Here is a 17048-nt window from a genome sequence, read left to right on the forward strand (position 1 = left end):
AATAACCCCATAATCTGGAAACTGTCTCACACCCAATCTGAGAGCCTCTTTGCCTAGCTGGAGTGAGGCAGCAGCTGGCCTATTTGATTGGATGATCTTCCCTGCCTGGCAAGCATTGTGATAGCCCAGCACACAACCATTCATGATCCTTACGCAAAGGATCGTATGGAAATACTCTAGTTGAGTGGGTTTTATAAACAAGATAATGCTGAAATGCTTATGACACAGGTGCTGTACATGGCTCGCTTGCTTTATTCACTCAATACTCTGTAGTGCTGGCAGTATTTGGTTTCCTAGAGAAATGCACCTATTCCCAGGGCACTGGATGAAGTTGAGGGGTGGTTGCATAGAACAAAGTAGCATCTTTCTGTTCATGTCCTCCATGCCATAGGCTTTTTCCACCAGGACATGTAGCTGTCCAACCTTGCTCTATGGGGTGAATCAGACCGCACCCCACCCTGACCTTCTGGTCCAGCCACAGAGCTGAGCCAATGCCACATCACACCGAGAAGCGAGCCACCAAGTCCAGCTGAGAGACTACCCTAGGCAAAGGAAGGAAGCCGGGGATCCTCCACATGGTCATTTGAAGACCCTCCCTTGGGTCCTACAGGAAGCCCTCTGTCTGAAAAGACAAGCAGCTAGCAGTAGGTAGGGTAGAGGTGACCCAGAGGTCAGTAAAGATGATGCCACCACCACAGAAACCAACTTCCAAAACCCCATGACCGACATCGCCACCTGGATGAGGACCAACTGCCTGAAAACTCAGACAAAATGGAGATCCTCATCTTCGGGAATAAGCCCTCCCCCTGGGATGACACGTGGTGTCCCTCCATCCTGGGTCCCTGACCCACCCCAACCAACCACACACGGAATCTTGGCATCATCCCCTACACCCAACTGACCATGAAGCAACAGGTCAGCACCATCTCCTCTGCCTGCTTCCACATCCTCGACATGCTTTGCAAGATCTTCCGATGGCTCCCCACCTCAACCAGGACCAGGAGGACAGTCACCCAGGCAGTCATCTCCAGCTGACTCGACTTTGGCAATGCGCTCTATACCGGAACCACAAAGCAGCTCATGAACCTCCTCCAGACTATCCAGAACACGGCAGCAAGACTCATCCTCAAACTCCCCAGAAGAACCACTCCCCACCTGAAGGCCCTCCACTGGCTCCCCGTCCAGCAAAGATGCTTCTTCAAACTCCTCATGCTCGCATACAAGGCCCTCCACAATGCCGGGCCAGCCTACATGACCACCTCGCATTCCACCAACTGACCAGAGAACTCCGATCAGTCACCCTCTCCCAAGCCCATGTGCCCCGCATCCACCACGATCGCTTCGGAGGTCGCTCCTCCCACCTCGCTGACAAGTGCTGGAACGATCTCCCCCTCCACCTGTGCATCTCCCCCTCTCTGAAGAACTGCAGAAAGCAGCTCAAGACTTGGCTCTCCGACCGCCATCACCAGCCGAACGAGGCCCGCAGCGTCCCTCCAGCACTGGAGACCCCTCGGGTGACAAGTCTGCACTGTAAAAGACTCCCTTGATTGATTGATTGATTGATGCGTTTATTATACCCCCACCTAATCTACCTTCCTTGTTCCCCTTTCCATCTTGTAGGATGCTCAGGTGCCTTCCAGCTTGTGTTCCACTACATGGAGTCTATAAATATGTACATGTACACTTAGATTACCTCCTATTCCCTTCACTGTATATAGTATATATGTAGATGTGTAGAGTGTAACACCCTATTTATGACTATTGTTGAGAGCAGGGAGGGTCTTTCACTCATGAGAGGCATATTCTCTATGCAGATATTCATGTAGGGCACATGCCATGCTGTTGGATTTGTGCAGATTTTATAATCCAAGCAGAGAACAAGGGCTTTAGTCCGTGTAGGCCTTTTGAGTACGAGGCAAGTTGTTTTATTCTGTAACACTGATGCAAAGTAGAATCTGTGAGGCCTTGAAGTATGATTTCCGATGGTATATAGTACATTCTATAACAAAAACACAGCATGTGACCTTTGCACTGAGTGAATACACCTTTAGTACTACACTTCTATACAAATATCAAAGCTTGTGACTTTTGCGTTGGGTGAATACACATTTAGTAGTACAATTCTATACAAATAACACAGCACATAACTTTTGCACTGGGTGATACTCCTGTATTAGGACACTTCTATAGAAATAGCACATTGTGTGGCATTTGCACTAGGTGTGTTGGACCGGGCACTTTTTGCAGGGTCATCCCCAAACTTCTTGCCTCCTTCCTCCTATTTTTTTCTGACCAGTTTTTGTTGGCTTCAGGACTCTGGGGACTATACCACTGCTAACCAGTGCAAAAGTGCATATACTCTCTGTGTAAATTGTATTGGTAATTGGCTTTTCCATGATTGCCATATTTGATTTACTAGTAAGTCCCTAGTAAAATGCGCTAGAGGTGCCCAGGGCCTGTAAATATAATGCTACTCCAACAAGGTATTACTTCTTTAGTAGTTGTTATCTAGAAAGAACACATCGTGTGACCTTTGCATTGAGTGACTACACATTTAGTAGTACAGCTCTATACAAAGAACACATTGTGCGACCTTTGCACTATGTACAAAGAACACATTGTATACTTTGCACTGAGTGAATACGCCTTTAGTTGTACAGTTCTATAGAAAGAGCACATTGTGTGACCTTTGCACTAAATGAATACGTCTTTAGTGTACATTTCTATAGAAAGAACACATTGTGTGACTTTTGCAGTAGGTGATACTGCTTTAGTAGTACAACTATATAGAAAGAACACATCGTGTGACCTTTGCACTGGGTGATACGCCTTTAGTAGTACAGTTCTATACAAAGAACACATTGTGTGACCTTTGCACTGAGTGAATACAACTTTAGTAGTACAGTTTTATAGAAAGAACACATCATGTGACTTCTTTACTGAGTGAATACACATTTAGTAGTACACTTCTATGGAAAGAACACATCGTGTGACCTTTGCACTGGGTGATACACCTTTAGTAGTACAGTTTTATAGAAAGAACACATCGTGTGACCTTTGCACTGGGTGATACACCTTTAGTAGTATACTTCTATAGAAACAGCATATTGTGTGAACTTTGCACTGGCTGATATGCCTTTAGTAGTACAGGTTTATAGAAAGAACACATTGTGTGACCTTTGCACTTTGTGATACGCCTCTAGTAGGACACTTCTATTGAAACAACACATCGTGTGCCCTTTGCACCAGGTGATACGCCTTTAGTAGTACAATTTTGTAGAAAGAACACATTGTGTGACGTTTGCACTGGGTGATACGCCTTTAGTAGTAAACCTCTATAGAAACAGCACATCATGTGACCTTTTCACTGGGTGATACGCCTTTAGTAGTCCAGTTCTTTAGAAACAGCATATAGTGTGACCTTTGCACTGGGTGACATCGCTTTAGTAGTACACTTCTATAGAAATAGAACATTGTGTGACCTATACACTGGATGACATGCCTCTAGTAGCACACTTCTATAGAAACAGAACATTGTGGTACGCTCCTATAGAAACAGCACATCGTGTGAACTTTGAATTAAGTGAAATGCCTTTAGTTGTACACTTCTATTGAACTGGGTGATACGCCTTCAGTAGTACACTTCTATAACAGCAGAACATCGTGTGACCTTTGCACTGGATGATACGCATCTAGTAGTACACTTCTATAGAAACAGAACATTGTGTGACCTTTGCACTGGGTGATACGCCTTTAGTAGTACAGTTCTATAGAAACAGAACATTGTGTGACCTTTGCACTGGGTGATACGCCTCTAGTAGTACACTTCTATAGAAACAGAACATTGTGTGACCTTTGCACTGCATGATACGCCTCTAGTAGTACACTTCTATAGAAACAGAACATTGTGTGACCTTTGCACTGGGTGATACGCCTTTAGTAGTACAGTTCTATAGAAAGAACACATTGTGTGGCCTTTGCAGTGGGTGATACGCCTCTAGTAGTACACTTCTATAGAAACAGAACATTGTGTGACCTTTGCACTGCATGATACGCCTCTAGTAGTACACTTCTATAGAAACAGAACATTGTGTGACCTTTGCACTGCATGATACGCCTCTAGTAGTACACTTCTATAGAAATAGAACATTGTGTGACCTTTGTACTGGGTGATACGCCTTCAGTAGTACACTTCTATAGAAAAAGCATATTGTGTGACCTTTGCACTGGGTGATACACCTCTAGTAGTACACTTCTATAGAAACAGCAGATCATGTGACCATTGTGCTAGGTGATACGCCTCTAGTAGTACACTTCTTTAGAAACAGCGCATCGTGTGTCCTTTGCAGTGGGTGATACGCCTCTAGTAGTACATTTCTATAGAAACAGAACATTGTGTGACCTTTGCACTGGGTGATACGCCTCTAGTAGTACACTTCTATAGAAACAGAACATTGTGTGACCTTTGCACTGGGTGATACGCCTCTAGTAGTACACTTCTATAGAACCAGCAGATCGTGTGACCTTTGTACTGGGTGATTTGCATTCAGTAGTGCATTTCTATAGAAACAGAACATTATGTGACCTTTGCACTGGATGACACGCCTTTAGTAGTACACTTCCTTCAAATATATTGTTTTATTGGATGTTTATTCTCACATACAGATGTTAATGATGGACACCTGTATCTCTTCCTCTGTTAAACAGCGCCACCCAGGATTCTCAACCTCACACTCGAGGGAAACAACACGGTGGTGTGTGAGGCGGAAGGGCACCCCAAACCAAACATCACGTGGACGGGCCCCAACTTCTCGCAACTTCCGACCAAGCCCCTCCCTGGTCTATACACAGTACAGTCGAAGATCCTGGTGAAGGAGAACAGGACGTACACCTGCAGGGCTGAGAACGAATATGGGGTGGACCAAAGGAGCCTGTCCCTGGGAGAGGAAGAGAATGCAGCCGGGGAGCAGGTCAACCTGCCGCTGGTAGTGGTGATCCCCGTGCTGCTGCTGCTAGTGCTGCTGCTGGTCCTCGCCGTGCTAGGCTGGAAAAGAAGAGGTAACATTAAGACAAATGGGCAAGAGGACCCAGTAACAAGATGTACTTATGCCAAACAGCAGGCAGATAGTGGGGGAGCAGGTACAGAGGACTGTTCAGCCCTTCAAAGGAACCAGGGAGATAAGGGATGCTAGACCCACCCAATGAAGGAGCTCATAGCAGATCCTTAACCCACCCATTGACCAGGCAGAATAAAAATGCTAGGGCCATCCAGGCACCAGGCAGGTGAAGGATGCTAGGCCCTGCTAGTCAACAGGCAGAGAATCACTGCTCGGTCCACCAGGGGAGCAGATAAAGGGGACTCCTACAAGGAACCAGGTAGATAAGTGAAGCTACTCCCAGCCAGTGACCAGACAAAGAAAGAATGTCCCATCCAATGAAGGGGCTCATAACAGATGCTTGAACCACCCATTTACTAGGTAGAAAAAAGGATGATTGGACCATCCAGGCACCAGGCAGAGAAAGGATGCTAGGACCATGAAGGCACCAGGCAGGTGACCAGGCAGAGATGGGCTGCTCAGTCCACCAGGGGAGCAGGTAAACAGGACTCCTTAGCCCCTCAAGGGGTCTCACAGAAAATGAATGTAAGACTCACACACTGAGGAGACAGAGAGAGCATGCTAGACCCATCCAGGCAGGGAAAGGATGCTAGACACATCCAATGAAGGGGCACATAATGGAACCACCCATTGAACATGCATAAAAAGAATGCTGGGACCTTCCATGCACCGGCAGATGACAGTTGCTAGACCTATCTATTGGCCAGAGAGATAAAGGATGCTAGGCCCAGCCAGTGGCCAGACAGCTTACCTATGCTAGGACGATCCAAGGACCAGGCATCTTAACAATGCTAGGACCATCCAGCTATTCAGGCAAAGAAAGTATGCAAGGACCATCCAAGGCTCAGGCAGATAAATTATGCTAGGACTATCGAGTGACCAGGCTGATAAAAGATGCTAGGTCCAGCCAGTGACCTGGCAGTGGCAGGATACCCATTCTTTGACCATCCAGGGAGCAGGCAGATTAACCATGCTAGGACCATCCAGGGTCAAGGCAGAGAAAAGGTCTGAAGGCCATTAAGTGACCAGCGGAGAATGCATGCTAGGCCCATCCAGTAGGCAAGTAACAAAAGAATCCTATGGTCATCCAGCGGTCAGGTGCAAAAAGTATGCTAGCTGGTTAATTTGAGCCAGTGGTTTCCGGTACTCAGCACCAGCACTTAATCGGCAACAGCAGGACTTATGGCAACCAGCCACATGGTGGTGCTGTTTGTCCAAATATGCGATGAATACAAGAACAGTTGTTTAATAAATCTATATACATTAAAAATCACTGATAGCTGCCACATAAAGTTATGAAAATAACCTGAGGTGGGTATTAGTCACTTTTAATGTATAAAAAGTCTGACTTTGTCATTAGTAACGCAATGGGTGGTGCAAGCTGCAGTGGCCTCCTGACAAGGGCCCTGGCACTTATTTCTTCACAAATTAAGTACTGTGCTAGGCCGTCCAGTGAGCATGCAGAGAAATAATGTTAGGATCGTTTAAGGATCTGGCAGGCAAATTAGGTTAACTCCATCCTGTAACTAGGCAGAAAAAAGGATGCCAGGCCCATCGCTCGACCAGATGTCCCACCTCCTTCACCCCCTGCCCTGAGTAGTCATGCGCCTTGTTGCTGTCCCAGTAGTATTGCTTTCCTCCAATTCATATGCATTTTTCAAACCAGTTTCTGCTGTTACATTCGACATTTCCTTCACCATGCTTTCTGGAAAACAGTTCACCTCATTTGGCAGTTCCTACTCTAACGGGGCAGCAGGGTAGGATCACATTAGGGATCAGACCTCATGGGTGTGGTATTTATTTTAAGTTGGAATTGCCTCTTGCACAGTACCTAGAAGCATTAAGAAGGTGGCAGATCAGGGCCTAAGAACTAGTTGATTTTAGCCTCTGGTCACTGACCCAGCACATCTCGGAGAGCTGAATTCTCCATGATGTTACAAATGCTGTTGTGATAGGTGACTGGACCCCATGGCCAGTGCCGGCTTTAGGAGTGTGCGACTGGTGCGGCCACAATGCGCGCTGACCTGGAGGAGGGCCACTAATCTGAACAATAACTTTTGATTTTAAAACACCTGCTGCAGAGTTCCTTGTGCATCCAGCTTTCAGACAGCAATAAAAATGCCACAAGTCCTGTGACTAATGTTCTTGCTAGAGATAGAGGGAGATCTTTTTGTCCAGTGGCAGCTTTCACTCGCCATAAAGTAACACAGAGGATTAATGTGCCTGCTACAAAGAAAAGATCTGTATTTTATGTGGATAGCTGAGTGGATTAGTAAAGCCAGCCGTTACCTGTGCTTTAAAACAAATGAGATATACATGAGAGAGGGGCTATGGAGAGATGAGGGCCTCTTTTGCTGGGTTGTAGTGAGGGAATCCGAGGAAGAGGTCATCGGGAGGGGGGTTGGGAGAGCCGCCAAAAAAGATTGTTGTACCGGGCACCACCAGCACCAGCGCTAAAGTCGGTCCAGCCCATGATCCCAGTATGTAAGGCACACATAACAAAGTCAGTTTCCATATTGTGCCTGAATATATAAACTCTGTTGCCCTGTTGAATTGCCTTAGCAATATTACCCCCAGCTTTAGAGAAAAATGTGTGAACTGACTTAGTAATGGTCATCACACGTTAAAAGAAAATTAAAAAACTAAATCAGCCTCAGCAGTGATGCCTTATATGTTCTGAGAATACACAATGTCAGTTTCTAGATATTGTGCCAATTAACCCCCTTTGCCGAGCCAGGCTTTTTCATTTCAATATTTCATTCATGCAGTGCAGCATTAGAAGGGCATATTGAGGGACTGGGGGGGTGGATAATGAGTGGTAATGGTGAGCAAGGGGAGCTTATGGCTCCATCGAGGGGGTTGGAGGGACCATCTCAGGGCCTCTGTGCAGTGGCTAAGTCCCCCTGCTTTATTATTCCAAGAGTGAATAAGAATCTTTTCTTCACTCTTTGTATAAAAGAAAATGCCATCTACCACCAGCAGCAGCCTTAGCTTTGCTTATGAAAATGTCTGATGTCTGGCGCACAAAGGCACCTGCACCAGCCATCAGAGACTGTCCAGGTTGGTGAAACCCCCAGCCCTGGCCTCAGACCTCTGGCACGCCTCAGTGCCTCCCAATCTGTGACACCGGGGCTGGTGAAACCCCCAGCCCTGGCCTCAGACTTCTGGCACGCCTCAGTGCCTCCCAATCTGTGACACCGGGGCTGGTGAAACCCCCAGCCCTGGCCCGAGACCTCCGGCACGCCTCAGTGCCTCCCAATCTGTGACACCGGGGCTGGTGAACCCCCAGCCCTGGCCTCAGACCTCTGGCACGCCTCGGTGCCTCCCAATCTGTGACACCAGGGCTAGTGAAACCCCAGCCCTGGCCCGAGACCTCCCAATCTGTGACACCAGGGCTGGTGAAACCCCCAGCCCTGGCCTCAGACCTCTGGCATGTCTCAGTGCCTCCCAATCTGTGACACCAGGGCTGGTGAAACCCCCAGCCCTGGCCCCAGACCTCTGGCATGCCTCAGTGCCTCCCAGTCTGTGACATCGGGGCTTGTGAAACCCCCAACCCTGGCCTGAGACCTCTGGCACGCCTCAGTGCCTCCCAATCTGTGTCACCGGGGCTGGTGAAACCCCCAGGCCTGGCCTCAGACCTCTGGCACGCCTCAGTGCCTCCCAATCTGTGACACCAGGGCCGGTGAAACCCCCAGCCCTGGCCCGAGACCTCCGGCACACCTCAGTGCCTCCCAATCTGTGACACCAGGGCTGGTGAAACCCCCAGCCCTGGCCCCAGACCTCCGACACGCCTCAGTGCCTCCCAATCTGTGGCACTAGGGCTGGTGAAAGCCCTGGCCGGAGACCTCCTGAACGCCTCAGTGCCTCCCAATCTGTGACACCAGGGCTGGTGAAACCCCCAGCCCAGGCCTCAGACCACCGGCACGCCTCAGTGCCTCCCAATCTGTGACACCAGGGCTGGTGAAACCCCCAGCCCTGGCCTCAGACCTCCGGCACGCCTCAGTGCCTCCCAATCTGACACACCAGGGCTGGTGAAACCCCCAGCCCAGGCCTCAGACCCCCGGCACGCCTCAGTACCTCCCAGTCTGTGACACCTGACCTCAGGCCTCACGCCTCAGTGCCTCCCAATCTGTGAGGTGTTGAAGCATCACAGATAAGGTCAACCTCGATGTTGCAGGCTTAAGCCCTGCAGTGCCCGTGGCTACATTTCACTCAGCCAGGCCCCCCTCCTCACCCAACTTGCCGAAAAGTCAGGGAAGGGTGCGCAGGTTTGAGGTTTCAGTTTCCAGTGTCCGAAGCTGAGAAAGTTTAATTTCAAAGCTGAAAGTAGCAGTAGCAAACTGGACCTGCACAAACAGCAAGGTGAGTCAATACTGTGTACATGTGTGTGAGAGCGTGTTTATATGTGAGTATGTTTTCATATCTGTGTGTGTATGTGTGAGTAAAGCTGAGAATGTCAGTGAAGGAGTGTGTCAAAGTGAGAACAATGGGTGACAAGAAGACTGAATACAAGTGAGATTGAATGAGGGAGAGAGAATGATGGAATGTAACTGAATGTTACTGTGTGTGAGACTGAGTCAAGTCTGAGTGAGTCTTAGTGAGTCAGAGAATGGGAGAGTGAGGTAGTGTGAGAGTGAGTGACACTAATTGAGCTGGACTGAGTGAGAATGATTTTGTCTGAGAGAGTTTGAGTCAGAATGGGTGTGAATAAGTGAGTCTGAATCAGAATGAGTGTGGATAAGTGAGTCTGAGTGAGTATGAGTAAATCAGAGTGAGTCAGAATGAGCATGACTGAGTGAATCAGTGAGAATGAGCGAGACTGAGTGAGAATGACTGAGGCTAACTATGAATGAGTAAGACTGAGTCACAGTGAGACTGAGTGAGTCAGAATGAAGAAGATTGAGTGGGACTGAGTGTGAAAGAGTGAGATTGTGTATGAGTGAGTTATAGTGAGATTGAATCAGACTGAGTAGAACAGAGTGAATCAGGGAGGACAAGTGAGTTAAGGGGAGACTCATGGAAACTAGGTGTGAATGAGTGAGACTGAGTAGGAATGAGTGAGTCAGAGCGAGATAGAAGTAAACTGGGTGAGTCAGAGTCACATTGTGTGAGTCAGAATGAGAGTGACTGAGAGGAACTGAGAGAATGAGTGGAACTGATTGAGTATGAGTCACAGTGACATTAGGTGAATCAAAATTAGTGGGACTGAGTGAATCAGAAAGAACGAGTGAGTCATGGAGATACTTAGAGACATTAGGTGAGAATGAGTAACTGGGGGGGAAGAGTGAGACTGAGCAAGACTAAGTAAGACTAAGAGGGTCAGAATGAGATTGAGCAAATCAGAATGACTTAGAATGAGATAGATTGAGTGAGAGTAACTGTGAATGAGTGAGACTGAGTGGGTCACAGTGAGAATGAGTAAAACTGTGTGAGTCAGTGTAAGTAAAAGTGACTGTAAGTGTAAATGAGACTAAATGACTAAGCTCGAGCGAGAATAAGTAAGAAAATAAGACTGGCTGCGAGCGGGTGTGAGTGAACCACCCCACCAAAACCTTCAATTAAGTGAGTCTGTCTCGCTCACTAGAATTCAAGCTAAGGATTACGCCCACCACTCTTAATGGTCACAAGCCACCACTGCCTCGAAGGCTGGTCTGTGTGGCCCGCTGGCACCATGGATGAGCAGCAGGTCGGCTGCATCACATGTCACCCTGCTATCCTGGGCAGCCTGCTGCAGCCGGATCTAGTACTCTGGCTCTATTGGAGAAGTACAGGAGCAGAGGGGAGGCGGGGAGGATCCAGCGAAGAGAAGCTGCCTGCAGGTCCTGGTGGTCCCCCAGCCTAGAAGGGTAGATGGGCTCCATGGCGGCTGATGGCCTCTCCCTCCCAGGGTGGTGGAGTCCAGCAGCTCTCTCCTTGCTTCTTGCTCTGAGTCAGTGCTTAATATGTTTTTTAAAAGTGCCAGGGCTCTTGTCAGGAGGCCACTGCAGCTTACACCTTCAATTACCCTTGCCAGCCCTGCCACTGACAGCACCAACCCAACTAAGTCACACTCTTACGAAGTGTGACAATTCAGACTATTTCAGGCCCCCAAAGCTATATGAATAGCTTTGATGGTAGGTATTAGTCATTGGTGAGGTATATTCAATTAATAAACAGCTGTTGTGTGCTTCCCTAAATTAGGCAGACAGTGCAACCATGTGGCAGACTGTTATATGTGCTGGTGCTAACAATTAAGTATTGGTGCCGAGCAACGGAAACCACTGGCTCAAATTAAGCACTCTTCTAAGTCCTTCGGTCAATACTGTATCCTGGGAGTACAGTGATTTTTCTGCACACATAGGTGCTCTTCCTGGAGGTCTGTCCTCAGTGATGAACTGTAACTGGTGCGGAGGACCTCAGACCTCCACGTCAGGTGGCCATCTTGATCAGGAGGCTAATTTATCTAATTATTGTAGTGGTGGAAAATGAACACACTCTTCCTTTAACTATCAGCCTATTTTTTTTTGCAAACAGCTAAGGGATTCTGAGGGGGATCTGGTTAAGTATTCTAGACTTCCACTCCTCAAACACTGATGAAAATGATTAGCTGTGTGCGAATCCTTCATTATCCTATGGCTGATTCTGGGGCAAGTACATCACGCGACTCCACATGTGAGGCCCAGGGATCCGCTTCCTGCAGATCTGTGACACAAGAATCTACCCCCTAAGACTTCACTGCATCGTTCTGTATTTGGTAGTGTCTTTCCCATCAATCCCCACCAGAGAGTCAAGAGGTATACACTCAAGCACGTCTTCCTGATGTCGACATCCCTATCACAAAAAAGTACTCAAGTACTGAAATTACTCGTCGCACCTGTCCTCATCTGCTTAGGAAAATGTTGCATTGGATCATAAAAATATATTTAAGACGACGTCTCACCCGCAACTTCTTTATTGGTAACCTCTCACACTGGAGTAGGACAATACCACATCAGGGAACTCAACTGAAGTACATTGACTTGGGAGTTCTTAAATATCTAATTTCAGGACAGATCCACTGGTAGGGGCAGTGTCTATCCTGCTTCTACAAACAATCCCATGTCTATCTTTCTACAGTTTCTCTTCTCCTCCAGGGTGACCCCAAACTAGGAGCTTTATGATCTGCACTTGCCAGTTTTATTTCTTACTCGCCACCATTCTCTGCTGTAGAAGGTCGGTCCTCATGTATGTCCCAAGAGACTCTCACCCACTCAGCAATCATGTCTCATCAGTTGGAAAAGGTGGCTCCTAATTTGTTTAAAATACTCTACCCACCTAACCTTTCCAAATCACCCTTGAAAAACTTCAAACACAGAGCATTGGGACAGTCCCTGATGCACAGATTGCGACCACAGATCTTGCTGTCTTCTCTCGAGACGTCCCTGTGGGTAGACACTTTCCTCACGGTGTACGTTTCCTGTGCCTCGAACGTGCTCCATAGCCACAAACTAAAAATGTCTCCTTCGCCATCCTTTGATGAGCATCTCAATTTCCAGTTATAATAATGGGACCAATGTTTGAAGATGATTCCATCATTTTGTCCCAACTCTTCTCAAGTCCACAGCGTTGTTACCCATAGGTGCACCTGCACCCTCACCGCAGATCTCTTACTCCGACACTTCTCGACACAATGGATCTTCCACGCCCCCCGCTGATAGTCACCCTCAAACTACACTCACTTTTCTAGATTCCTTCTCAGCTCTCCCATTGGTCAGTTGTACATCTCCCCTTTAATTCCTGGGCTACGGCCACTCGCTGACCTCTTTTCTGCTCCTCCAGCATCTTCACTGGAAGTTTTCAATCCCGCACATGCAAACACCAGTGCAAATGAAGCACTGCTTGGCACTGATCAGAGTGTGCAGTTTCGGGCTGGTTGCTGGAGGGCGGTCCATCCAGGGAAGACATAAACCTCTCAGACTGCAGCCTTGAGGTGGAGGTGCAGTACCACCGACCGACACCACACTTTGGTGCAATGGTTCTTAACCTAGACGATGAAAAAATATAAACATATAAGGAAGAAGCAAAATGTAAAACTGAAAATTTCGAAAGGTTCTGTAAATGTGAAGGAATTTGAAATTGGAGGCTAAGAATTAAGTTGATATCCTTGGATGGATTTGTGGGATCCGTGCAGGGTCATCAGACGGGATCGAGTGCGGCTGATGGGTGGGTTCAACTGAATTTAAAACAGCTCACACCTCCTCATTAAAGTTGAAACTTTGTTTTTTTTAATATAGTAAACAGAACATTTCATCATTTGTGTATATGTTTGATGAATGTTTGTATTTTTTGTGTAATATTTTGCGGTTCAAATGATCGAAAATGCTTAGGCCGGGGTCCCCCTGCTTTTGGTGAGAAATACTTGATTCTGCGTCTTTCAGTAATGATTAAGTGGGGGGTCCACAGAAGTCAAAAAGTTAAGAATCACTGCTTTAGTGTATGCAGCCTCACTGTTCGCAAGCTTGACAGCAGCGTAGTGGCGCAGCCCCCGCAGCAGTGCATTGAGCACAGGAATCACTTCTGGGCGCTACACCTCCCCTTGTCCTCATTCAGCTGCGGCAGACTGCGCATGCTCATGCTTCAGGCAGGCGCACTTCCCTCTTCAAAACTCATACTCCTCAAACTTTGTTCTGCATTTCCCTCTTACAAATTCCTCACCTCAGTAAATGTCTGGGGGCAAATAACATTTGAATTGGTGTTCCCAAACGGTGGCATATTTATCTGATGGTGACAGCCTGTTTTCTTTGATATTTCAGATTTGCTGTGTAAGACTTCTCCCATAAGGTAAGAGTGGACCGCCATTTTGAATCCAGTTATGTCTTCCTCTTGGTCTCTTGGTCTCATTTCTTCTTTTCCTCCCTACTCCACTCACTGTCCATCGCTGTCCGGCACAGGTCTTGACAAATAACGTCAAAGCCAGAGGTCTGGCCATTTAATAAGTGAAAGTACTTCTTCAGAAGCGAGTTTGTGTAGGTGGTTCTGTGTGGGGGGGGTTGGGAGTAAATGACGAAAAGGAAGCGTAAACAGTTGGGTGGTTTATCAAGTTCAGGGATAGAAACTGAGCGAGTGACTGATTAAGTCGATAGCTGATGGGTGAGTGAGTGCAGGGATGAGTGAATGGGTGAGTGAATGGGTGAATAACTGTGTGCCTGGAGGGTTGTAGGCTGGTTACAAGAATCTCACATACTGAGGCCTTAGAGAGCAGCAGAGAATGTCATAAAGTGCCAAGAAGTACCAGTATTATGGCAATACAAGTATTGTGCAGGAGTTTGCACTATTCTTCTAAAATACCTACAATATGTGAACTGCTACCAACAGGTTTGGTCCACCCAGTAATCTCCAGTGTTTGACGACTGCCACGCCATCACTCGGTAATACCACCTGTAGGTTCCCCATGGCTCGTGTTGGGCATTAATGTGCTCTAAGAATATGTCTACAGTGGCCATTTCAACCATGGGGGGCAATCCACCCTGCATCATTTATGTGTTTTCTTGCGTTCTCCCCAGCCCAGTAGCATGTACAAGAACACACAACACGGAGCTCGTTGTTAGCGTCTTTACTCATCAGCGTACAACTGTACTGGCATACAACATTCAGCTGAACTCTCAACATCCCAATAACCATTAAGACTGTGGTCACCTCCGAGATGGATTGCATAATTTCCTTCATACGTCCGTCCCTGGTCACAGGGTCCTAACACATGCAATTCTAAGACTGTACAGGTTTGAAGTAGAGAGACTGGACGGTTAGTCAACAAGACACTAGTCATGAAACGTGACCAATTGATGGGCTTCTGATCTTTCTATAGCGCCTTCGTTCTGTCCTGGTAAGCTGGTTACCTTGCCTTAGTTCACAGATCCAAGGTGAGTATGTGAAATAACAAACAGGACTCTGTAGTGACAACCAGCTTTAAAGATCACTAACCCGGGGGCACTCTTCAGCGGATGCTCAAGCTATGGGCATCAAAAATGCCTCCATCTGCCTCCTTCACTGAGCAGGCTGAGGCTCAGAAGAACAGCCCCGGGCAGGTTTACCCAGAGTTCTCTCTATCATTGACACTGTTGGTACCCAGGCTGCCAAGGTATCCTGTCATTGCTTAGATTAGAAACTTCACACTATAGAAATGGCAAACACATACAAACATACATGCATTCATGAACTGCTCTGCATTGTCAAACTAGAGGTACCCACAATCCAAGCATGCAAGCTCACAGAAGACCCACCCCTGGAGAACACGTTGGCATAGCGAGATGAAAAGAGCCAAGAGTGAGGGGTGAATGAGACTGAGTGACAGCAAGATCACATGCCAGGGACAGAGAGGGAGGGCTGGGTGAGTGAATATCAGGAAGACATATGCCGGAGTGCAGTGGAAGGTGAGTGGGCACAGATATAGTGGAAGGTGAGTGGGCTCACAGAGGGCAGGAAGCTAAAAATAAATAAAAACAGAAACACATGTAGGACAAAGAATAGGAGATGACAGTCAAATTGACTACAGTAGAGAAACAGGAACAACCGAGGAAATGTTGGAGAGACAAAGCTGACAGAGAGAGGGGGGAGGAGAGGAAGACAGAGAGAGAAGAACGAGCAGTGAGACATGAACAAAAGAAGAGAAGGATTGTGATGTGGGATAGAGGACCAAGAAAGAGGGTTGAGAGCAGAGTGGAAGAGGTCGCCTGGGCAACAGGAACCCAAGAGTGATGGAGGAAAGAAGTGAACAGACATCAGTGATAAAACCGACAAGGAATGGGAATGGATCCAGGTAGACATGAACATAAAGACATCCAGAGAGGTAAGGATGAGCAGAAAAATAAAAGATAGGAAAATATAAGGGAGTCTATGAATGGTGGAGGAGGACTGAACAATCAGAGATGTAAACAGGGGGATAGACCGGTGAACAGGCAAAATGAAAAAAAGATGGATAATGAAAGAAATATCTTGTGGAACGGACAGGGCAGAGGCAAAGATTAGATAAACTGTCCCTCTTACGAGTTGCGCAGTACTGGGGCGCATTTACCACCTGGTAAATTTGACTTTAGCTAAATCCAGAAAATAATTGACAATATAATTTTTTCTCTCTTTTCTAACTCTTTTGACTTGAATGCTATTGTATATGCTACTAGCTATATATATTGTGATTGGTTCTAGGTACAATCTATAGAATAAACATGTTCTTCATGCAGTAAGGACTGCTCACTTACTGACTCACTGAGAGGCATTCCACCCAAATGAAACATTTATAATACATATGCAGCAGGATCCAGAACTCAGCCTTCCTTCTCTGACATTTGTACTTCCTCAGAGTAGAGTCCATTCAGGTAAAAACATGAGCTCCAGCAGATTCCATGGTTTTAATCTCAATTTTGAGGAAGTCCAGGGAAATGGAATCCTGATTAGAAAATCCCCCTTTCTCAACCACAAAAATCATGGATAGGTCCATATGGGACATATGCTGCAGATCTAGGCATCTTGGGACAACTGAATGTCACCACTGTCAGTGTCTAACCCACCCCCCGCCTTCAACAATACACCCTAGATAAACTCAGTGAAATCCTGCTGGAAACAGAATCCTCTCTACACATCCTCCGGGGATACATTAATGATGTGATGAATCCTGATCAGGACAGGGTCCCGGGTAGAACCACATCCCTAGCTTGTTTTGTGGATACATTGGGGCTATCAGACCTTTGTTGGCTGCTTCACCTACATGAAACAGGCTACTAATACTACTCAGGGATGCACAAAGTGTTTTCCAGATTGGATCATGTCTTCACACAACCAGGTGAGGTGGGCAAGATCCGCCGAACTGAATATCTAGCTAAAGTCTTATCTGATCCCTCTCCGCCATGGATAACAATAGGGCAGAAACCTCGGACGACCAATAGGGAGTGCAGATTAAACACTTCTTACAGTATCTGA

The 17048-nt window shown here is 47.0% G+C and overlaps 1 protein-coding gene across 4 annotated transcripts in view; it reads left to right on the forward strand.

The window, feature by feature from the left end:
- The window catches only part of LOC138251655 (sialic acid-binding Ig-like lectin 13), a 224115-nt gene that overhangs the window by 155680 nt on the left and 51387 nt on the right, over window positions 1-17048 (forward strand). For 2 of the 4 annotated variants that reach the window (XM_069205666.1, XM_069205667.1), the window contains exons 4-5: window positions 4708-5058; window positions 13889-13916. In XM_069205666.1, the coding sequence (XP_069061767.1) occupies window positions 4708-5058; window positions 13889-13916 (379 nt within the window). The remainder of the gene's footprint in view (window positions 1-4707; window positions 5059-13888; window positions 13917-17048) is intronic. The other 2 variants (XM_069205669.1, XM_069205670.1) reach the window with 1 other exon arrangement.

The sequence above is a fragment of the Pleurodeles waltl genome, chromosome 1_2, assembly GCF_031143425.1.
Source record: "Pleurodeles waltl isolate 20211129_DDA chromosome 1_2, aPleWal1.hap1.20221129, whole genome shotgun sequence".
Taxonomy (NCBI): Eukaryota; Metazoa; Chordata; class Amphibia; order Caudata; family Salamandridae; genus Pleurodeles; species Pleurodeles waltl.